The sequence below is a fragment of the Coenobita brevimanus genome, chromosome 14 (genome assembly GCF_032717465.1).
Source record: "Coenobita brevimanus isolate Jiangsu-jjx chromosome 14, ASM3271746v2, whole genome shotgun sequence".
Lineage (NCBI taxonomy): Eukaryota > Metazoa > Arthropoda > Malacostraca > Decapoda > Coenobitidae > Coenobita > Coenobita brevimanus.
The window spans coordinates 11,365,610-11,374,548 of NC_136967.1; the positions used below are offsets into that span (position 1 = coordinate 11,365,610).

The window sequence follows — 8,939 nt, forward strand, 5'->3', positions numbered from 1 at the left end:
CGGTTGGCGCTCCTGGACTGAAGGGTTAAAATAGAGATATTACTTAGCCTTTTGGCATCGACAATTCTTCCTAAGCTGCGTCAAATCGTCTGTTTGTTAGCCAGACTGGAAGAGTAAAAACGTCATGGTGGTGAAGAGCTTAAGCCCTTCACTACGAGAACGTCTTTCTTAACTAGTTCTTGCTATCCCCAGACGGTTTATTCTCAGTTCTGGATAGAGCGATATCAAGCTTGAGAGGTTAGATATAGCCTTAAATTAACCCCTTCACTACCAAGCATCAATCCCAAGTTGAACAAAAAAGTCGTCAAGCAGTAGCGAGAGTGAAAGACTAACGACGTCCTCGGTCTGGAGGGGTTAGGGTTATGATTCAATATAGTGGTGGTAAGACCAGTTTCAGTGCTTCAGTATTGTTGATTTTCCCTCCTCAATATTTCAGAAATTAACTTCTATAATTGACTAAGTACATATATCCTGGAAATCATTGCTCTATAATATCTCAACTATTCCATCATGAGCAACTATTACAAGACTTAATCTCTTGAAAATGGTATATGTAAAATTATATGTACATCGTAGTAACATCAATAAAGTTTTTACGATTCATGTGTTTCCTTTACTTTCTTGGTTTAGTCTTAAGAAGAGTCTATTAATAGGGAGAGGGGGGGGGACAACGTAATCTTGCACAATATTCCTTACCCTGGTATTAAGGACACAGAATTTTTGGCGAATATCAAATCATTATCATAAGCTAATCCTTCCCCAGCTAGAAGCACCTCAACGTTTGTGCTTAGGCAGGAGTAAACTGCAACCAAAATGGAAACAGTTGGGATGGGATCCACCGTCAAACCGGATCATCTCTACAGTGGGAATGATTGCCAGAATTAACTCTACTCCATGCAGGCGAAGTAGGAGTGGGAAACGGGATGCCATTAGTAAGAGTGATGCATGGGAAAGTTTAATATCTGTATACGTCACGAGTATGGGCAGGGAGGGACATAGTGACCGAGAGTGACACAATAATTCCCCATGACTGCATGTTTTTGTTGCCAAGAGACGCAACAAATCAGCGCTGACTTGAAATATAGACTCTCCATCATGAATCGTACCCATTTCTGATTGCGAGATTTCGTTGCACTTCTTTCATTGCGATTGATGTTGTCGTTGACGTCCAAACACTCAGATCTTAAAGTAATACAATAATAGAATTTCTCTATTTATGAGAAGGCTAAGGTGGAAGTATTAAGACTCAGACTCCTGTGACAGCTTCAGCTTATTAAAATCGTCCGGCGTTAGCTGGAATAGTATACCACAGTAGTGGATTCCATAAGAGGGCTAATATCCTCTTCCGTCTTACTAATGTAAACTATGTCGATATTCAAATTATACAAATAACATACAAGGAAATATTTAGGCGTACTATGCAATATAAATGGCCAAAGAAGAGTTACCACCAAGTCTCCTGCATAACGATACCACGGCTTTATGACAAAACCAGACCCGCAAATCTGGTGAGGATAAGACAGTCTGCAGAGTCCAAACAGAATGAAATACTCTCCACATTTTATTACTGGTGCAGCTATTGACACCAACTAAATCAGAAACGAACATTATCAGCATACTTTATGACACTTCCAGACGAATACACCTTCACAGAATACCAAGAGTCTGCTGAAGTATAGCGATATATGAGGAATTTGTTTCGTGATTTCCGCAGCTACTAACACGAATCACATTGGCAAAAAGTACCACTGGTCCACTATTATGACACCACCAGACCACCGCACAATGAAAGGGTAACTGTGTCTGCAAAAACAAGTGTGATATGTTTGTTGTTTTGTTACTGGTTCAGCTAGTCGCACTAACCACATCAGTAAACATTAACACTGACCTACCAGTAAGCCACTAACAAATCAGCATATAAGTAGAGACTCGATAAACTGTGAAATGTGTATTGTTCTGGGACTTGTGCAGCTTGTAATACGAATTACATTAGAAACGAACACTGGCACATTATCACACTACCAGACAGCCTATCCGCAGAGTTAACGGTCCGTTGAACGGCAGCAAAATGAGATACTCTTGTTTTTTTGTGCTTGATTCAAAAGTTAGACATAATACAAACTGAAAACAGAGATTACTTAGAGAAGTTGTGTAGGGAAATCTATGAACTATGCTCGTATGGTAGTCTGTTAATTACAGAGAAATAGTGTGCTTAGATAGCAAGGTCATAAGGAGAAAGTGGGAAAAACTAAGGTGGTGAAAAGAATATGTGATATGTCTAAAAGAACGAGATGTGGAAGGCAAAGAAGATAGGTTGATAAGAAAAATATGTGAAAGAGCACCACATGAAAACAAGGCGAAAGATCTGAAGATAATATAAGAATGATTTAAGTATTCATGCAAATACACGTGACACAGGTTGAACGTTAGCCTAACAGTCCATGAAATGGTCTCTACCCAACAAGCGAGGTAATCAAATGAAGCACACGGTGTGAAAGGAGTATGCCTATGGGGTGGAGATGAGAATTTCCAAGGCTTTAATGTTGAGTGGATGAAAGCAATCCATTCCTTATTTCACTGGACCTTACCTTAACAGTTCTAAATTCATGTTTGCCTGTTCTTTCTAGAGCAACGTACCCCACTTATTAGTGTGAAATGAGGGGTTTGTATGATGATGATCATGATGATGATCATCATGAAATGATATGGGAGACTTCTCATGTGAAAGGGTTATAACAATCACCATTTTTGCTTCTCCTTACGATTCACTTATGTTACCTTCCATCCAGGCATTCCTTATAAGTACTCTGTTCATGAGCTAAATAGCTCTTCTTTCTCCACTCTCCATTTTCGTTCCTCTTTATTTTTTTCCTTCTCTTTCCCTTCCAAGTCCTATCTCCCTCATCCCACGCCTCCACTACGTACTCTTCACTCTCCATTCGTTTCATATATATATATATATATATATATATATATATATATATATATATATATATATATATATATATATATATATATATATATACTGTATATCCGTTCATACATTTTTTTTTCGCTTCCACTTCACTCTCACTTTTTCCTTTTCTACCTTCCCTAAGACTCTCTCTCTCTCTCTCTCTCTCCATGTAGAAACCACCCCATTCTCAGCGCCTATGCATAATACATTCCTTATAAAAAGCCCTACTGACGTCACGGTGGCGGAGAGTTTACTCGTGTGAGTGTGTGAGTGTGTGTGTGTGTGTGTGTGTGTGTGTGTGTGTGTGTGTGTGTGTGTGTGTGTGTGTGTGTGTGTGTGCGCGCGCGAGAGAGAGAGAGAGAGAGAGAGAGAGAGAGAGAGAGACAGACAGACAGACAGACAGAGAGAGAGAAGCGTGAAGATGGAAAGAGGAAACACGTATTAAGAAGTGAGAAACAGGATGACTGGAGAAGATGACAATGTGGAGGAAAGCAGGAAAAGAAGGAAGAAAAAATATAGTGAAGAGGAACAGGAAGGTGGGTGGTATATTGAAAAAAAGAATGAGGAAGAAGAATAGCAGGACATGTGTATAAGAAGAAAGAATGCCAAAATTAGGAAGAGAGGGAAACGTGATAGAAATATAAAGGGTTACGAAGACAGAAACGAGAAGGTGAGTGGCATGCATATATATATATATATATATATATATATATATATATAAGATGAAATGGAAAATGTGGAGTGAATGGAGAAAGGAAGAGCAATGAGGTGAAGAAAAACGAAGAATATTGTGTGGCGAAAAGGATGGGAAAGAAGGGGAAAACGATGATGAGAGGTGGATAAAGAACATGAGGAGGGACGAGAAGGATGATGGATGAATTTTGATTGAAGTAAAAAGGAAGAGGGAGGAATGAGAGAAATGGACATAACCGGAGGAAAAACTTTGCCATGAGAGAAAAGGGGACGATGATGAAGAAAGGAACTACAGACTATGATGAGGATTTGAAGGAGTAAAGAATAAAACATATGTAAGGGGATGGAAAAAAGACTATATGGAAGGAAGGGAAGAGAGAAGCTGTTGCGAGATTAGATAACGAAATGTACGGACAGATTTGAGGGAAATGACGCAAGAAGGAAGGAGAGAGACTGCATAAGAGAGAACTGAAGAAAGGGATGGAAAGGTAGGAAAAAAATAAGTATACTTAGACAAAAAAAAAAGTGAAAAAATACAGAAAACGACAAAAAAAATATGAACCCGTAGGAGGAATGTAAAAGGGCTGCAGATGGTCAAAGATTATCTCAGTGAAACAAAAGTTCACCAAAGCTTTTTATCATGCCTTAAGAGCACTTTCAGAAGATTAAATCTGGATCACAAAGAAGCGACATTCAATGTGAGCAATAAAACAATTCTAGAGTTTCTTATTACATTCGGTTTAGTGACTCTTAAGAGATGCAGCAGAACTGATGACTGTCACGCCGAAATAAAGAACCTGAAATTAAGCTTAAATACGAGTAAAAAGGAAACTAAAGGTTTTGCCCTACATCTTCCACAGTAACGGTAGGAATAAATGTGTTGAATAAATTCTACAACAGGTGTATACACATTACTAGGTACAGAGAGTTCGAAACATTTCAGTTCACTCACCATCATCTTATCACAGACCGACTCTTGTTTAGACCTCTCTCATACGAATGTTCATGGAGTCATCGTACACCCGCCTCTCACGTCATTAATGATACTAAACCATTCACTCAAACTATCTATCTGTACTCATGAATCGATATCATCGTAAAAACTCTCCACGATACTGTATTCTGCTGTTTTTCCCACTACACTGTATGAACATAACACCACTTCACTGGTGGTCAACCATTCGTTCATTCTTGGAATTTGGAATGTATCCCAAAACTTTTCATTGCAGTCTCTTCAGCGCATTTAATTTCTGTATATACCTCAACAGTACCTGGTCTCTCATATATATACATACCTATATACATATCTATCTATCTATCTATCTATCTATCTACACGAACAAATGTGTGTGTGGACGAGTAAATTGGGAGTGTGTCGTCCTGTTTCGGCTACCTCCCTTTGGATGAAGCTGCCTAGGTATATATATATATATATATATGTGTGTGTGTGTGTGTGTGTGTGTGTGTATATATATATACGAATAAATGTGTGTATGGACGAGTAAATTGGGAGTGTGTCGTCCTGTCATGGTTACCTCCCTTTCTTTGGGTGAAGCAGCCTAGGAATATATATATATATATATATATATATATATATATATATATAGTAGGTTGCTGCCTTCAGCAGCATACCCATTTCCCAGCTGTAGCCGTGTCTTCATTAGTAACTGATATGTTAAATCTCCGCTTCAGCACCGATATTGACTGGCAATTAAAGGATGTATGTAGTTAATTTCTCTTAATAATTACACCTGCTGATATGTTGATATGCATTATATTAGCACCTGAATATCATGAAAACTTTTTAAGTCTTTTATGAACCGGAGAATCGATTAAAATAAATATGTAATTTCCAATGCCATATTTTGTGTGCACTTTATATACCTCATACCCTCGTTCCGTGAAAATATCAATAAATGTTGGATCCAAAAATTTTTTATCCTGTTCCCAAGTGGCAGCCGCACCTACAAACACTCTCGCTTCAGCTTCCACCAACCGAGTCTGGTCCCCGCCTGGCTGGGTAGCCAGAGGTTCACGGGTACTTGGATTGGCGTGCTCCACCAGCCAGACGTCGACAGTGACACGGCCCCAGGGGAAGTGACGCAACAAACCTACCTCGGTGCCTTCCACGTCTAGCGACACCAGGTCCACCCGGGTGGCGTTGAGGGCCAGCAGCAGCGAGGCCAGCGGCAGGCATTGCACCGTTTCGTAGCTTTGGTATCCGCCAGTGCTGCCATCCACAGGTAATCCCTTGCTCACACCAGCCAGCAGTGAGTGAGCTTTGGCAAATCCTTCAAGGAATGCATCTTTATTTTTGCGAATCCACCTGTATCTGATGAGAACCCCACTATGCGGGAAGGGGTGAATGGCGAGGCAGGAGTGGCTGGACCACGCCCGTCGGTGTTTCTTTACCAACTCGTTAAACATCTCTCTGTTAGGTTCCACCAACAGCCCTCTCCACCCAGCCTCCTGTTCCAGAAGCAGGGTATTGGAGAGAAACTCACCATCCATGGCCCCCGCTTCAACAAAATATCCATTCTTCACTCCATGAAACAGGTTCCGTATCACATCACCATAAAAACCATGACCATATTCTCCCTGGAACAAGTAATAACGCTGAGCTTGACTGCTGGATGGAAGGTTGTGACGGACCAGGTGGTAGGGTCGGGTGGAGGGTGGGCGGAGGAAGCGTGTGCTGATCAAATGTAGAAGGTCAGGGTCATCGTAGGCGAGGGGGCCGGCCAGGCGGGCAGCCACATCCACTTCCGCCATATCCACACGCCTGTGGCTCACCAACACTAACACCTGCGAGGATGGCATGACTTTAGAAACCATAGCCAGGAGAACTTGTATTTAAGAATAACAGATGACAAGACATGCTATGGTGAATGCCAATCGCGCCTACCAACAAACATAACTTGAAAACTGTACTTCATATCATGTGAAGAAACTGACCTTTATCATTAGCTATAGTTCAATCTGATATTTTCGAGTTGCTAGAAACTTCTAAATATCGTATGATTTAAGCTGAAGCTTCCCTACGTCACGTTAGTGAACCATCTGTCCAAAATATCGTAAGGTTAAACTGCAGCTTCCTTGGGTCAATCTTATTGGATTACAAAGTTCATATATTGTGCATCTTATACTACGGCGAATGAGAAATTCCTACTAAAGCAGCAGGTGCAAGGGAAACCATGGCACATGATGCAGAACTGTAGTGTTTCAAACGTTGCAGTAGGGGTACCAGCAGAGGCGTCATGCCCACAGGACAGCTTTAACGTCAGAGACTTGCCCGACCGAAGGAGGTCAGAACAGAAAATCCAATAGGAGTGCTCCCCAAGAGTAAATGGGCAAAAAGCAGGCCAGCTCAAACAGTGGGGTGGGGACTGGAATTTCCATTAGGAAGGCAGATACTTAGAGTAGATTCTCAAGAGTCGTCACCTCGCAGTGCACCCAGGCGGGTCCTCCTGTATATTCACTGCAATTGCTGGAAAGAGGAAAGTAAACATTTAACAGGGCCAAAGAACAAAGAAGTGATATATTTATGCATGTATCTGTGCATGGAGGGGGTGGGGGAGGAGCCCACCATCCACTCACGATCTAGTGCAACTTTCAGAAAACTCTTTTTTAAGTAACAGATCAAATGGTTTCTTTTGCCCCATGACACCATTTATTACATGCAGGTGGTAACCATATAACTAAATGCACCCCTGGTGGTTTCGTGGACTGAGGCTCTCTAACCAGATGAGGCCTAATGGGTTTACGTTTGAATGGTGGTCGAGGTTTATATTGTTCACATAACTCTGGGGTTACTGACTAGTCACTAGCTTTATATGTTTGAAGTAAGTATCTTAACTCCTGGTCCCTACGCTCCTGACGAGGCAATAAAGGGCAATGATTCATACACAGATAGGTTGCAGATTCAAAAGGGGTCAGAAGGGTGTGAAGAACCGGGTAGTGAAAATAGTAACTGGCAAGGAGAAAAATGTGAGGAAACTGCCGTAAGAGGAACAAAGATGAGGGAAATGCTCTAGGAAGTCTGAACGAAGGAACATAGTTAAGGAATGCTTATTAACTGTGTTCAGAACAGTAGCAATGTGTCAAGGTATTTAGGGCAGTCAGAGGATCGATTAAAATCAGTGTGTGTGTTCAACAATCTGGCAAATTCGAGTCAACAGCCTTCGTGCTGTGACCCCACAGAAAACTGATCACTCTCATCCCCAGGCCAACAAGGCAATGATAACGGTTTAGATATATTCACACAAACAGATGCATGGAAGGCGTCAGAGTTCAAAAGTTCAAAGTTAAGTCAAAAATAGGGAGAGAACATTAATCAAGGACAGTGGTGGCAGCTACAAGGATTAACTGAGCATTTGTAGGCCGTGGGTAAAGAATTCTTAGCACCCTGAGAAGAAAATGGAGGAGAAATATCCTTCGAAAAACTGCAGAGGGTCATCTAAAGCACAAAAGTTGAGGGTTTCAGAACAAGGAAGCAACATACAGAACAAGCTGCAAGTACCACGAGTATTAGAGGAATAAAAGTGAAGCCACAGAAAGAATACGAGGCATGAGGTGGAAGAAAGTAATCCTCGCTGAAAGTTAAAGACAAAGTAAACACGATTTTTTTTTTTTTTTTTAAAGAAAGAACAGGAGCAAACACAAGACTGACTCACTCACTGCTGTAATAATGAGTGGCCACGCAGCTCCACTCCCACCCTACTCCTCAGCTTCGTGCAGCACACCCACGGGGACTTTGGGTGCCAGGCCTCCTGACGGCAAGACCAGGTATGTGTTGCCCATACATCAGGAGTGGGTAATTATTCATCCTATGTCTGTGGGGAGCTGATCTTGTTTTCTGGGCTAGGATGGGTGAGCAGTCAGATTGTAGTCTGCCCTCAAATCTTTTGGTTAAGAGGTACTTCATCCATCTAGTGAAGAATAAGGGACAATGGGTGGGTGCGTATCAGACAAGGAGTCAGCCTGTGAGTGGGAGGAAGTATAAGTGTGCTTAAGTCAGGGTAACAAAAGGGAGTGGAGAGGCAGGACTAGAGTAAGGGTAGGCGAGGGGTGTATAAAGTAGGGAAACTGAAAGGGAAAACCAAGCTCACAGTGATCAACCAAGCTGATAAAGAAGCATAACAGGGAAAAGCCCGACAAAGTGTGCTCAGGAGCAAAGGCCTTGAGAAGGATGAACTTACTGGCTTGGTCACTACGGAGTAGGGAAGACGGGAGAGATGAAGGTTCCACACACATAATAGCCTTCTCGGTGGATGGCGTGGGACTGTGGATA

The 8,939-nt window shown here is 41.7% G+C and overlaps 1 protein-coding gene across 1 annotated transcript; it reads right to left on the reverse strand.

Annotated features, from left to right (window-relative positions):
* Positions 1-1,239: 1,239 nt before the first annotated feature.
* On the reverse strand, positions 1,240-6,469 carry LOC145418257 (uncharacterized). The gene is made up of 2 exons (XM_080286703.1): positions 5,534-6,469; positions 1,240-1,293 (listed from the first exon to the last, which is right to left on the reverse strand). Exons 1-2 carry the CDS (start codon positions 6,467-6,469, stop codon positions 1,240-1,242), a joined length of 990 nt encoding a protein of 329 aa, XP_080142829.1.
* Positions 6,470-8,939: the final 2,470 nt, after the last annotated feature.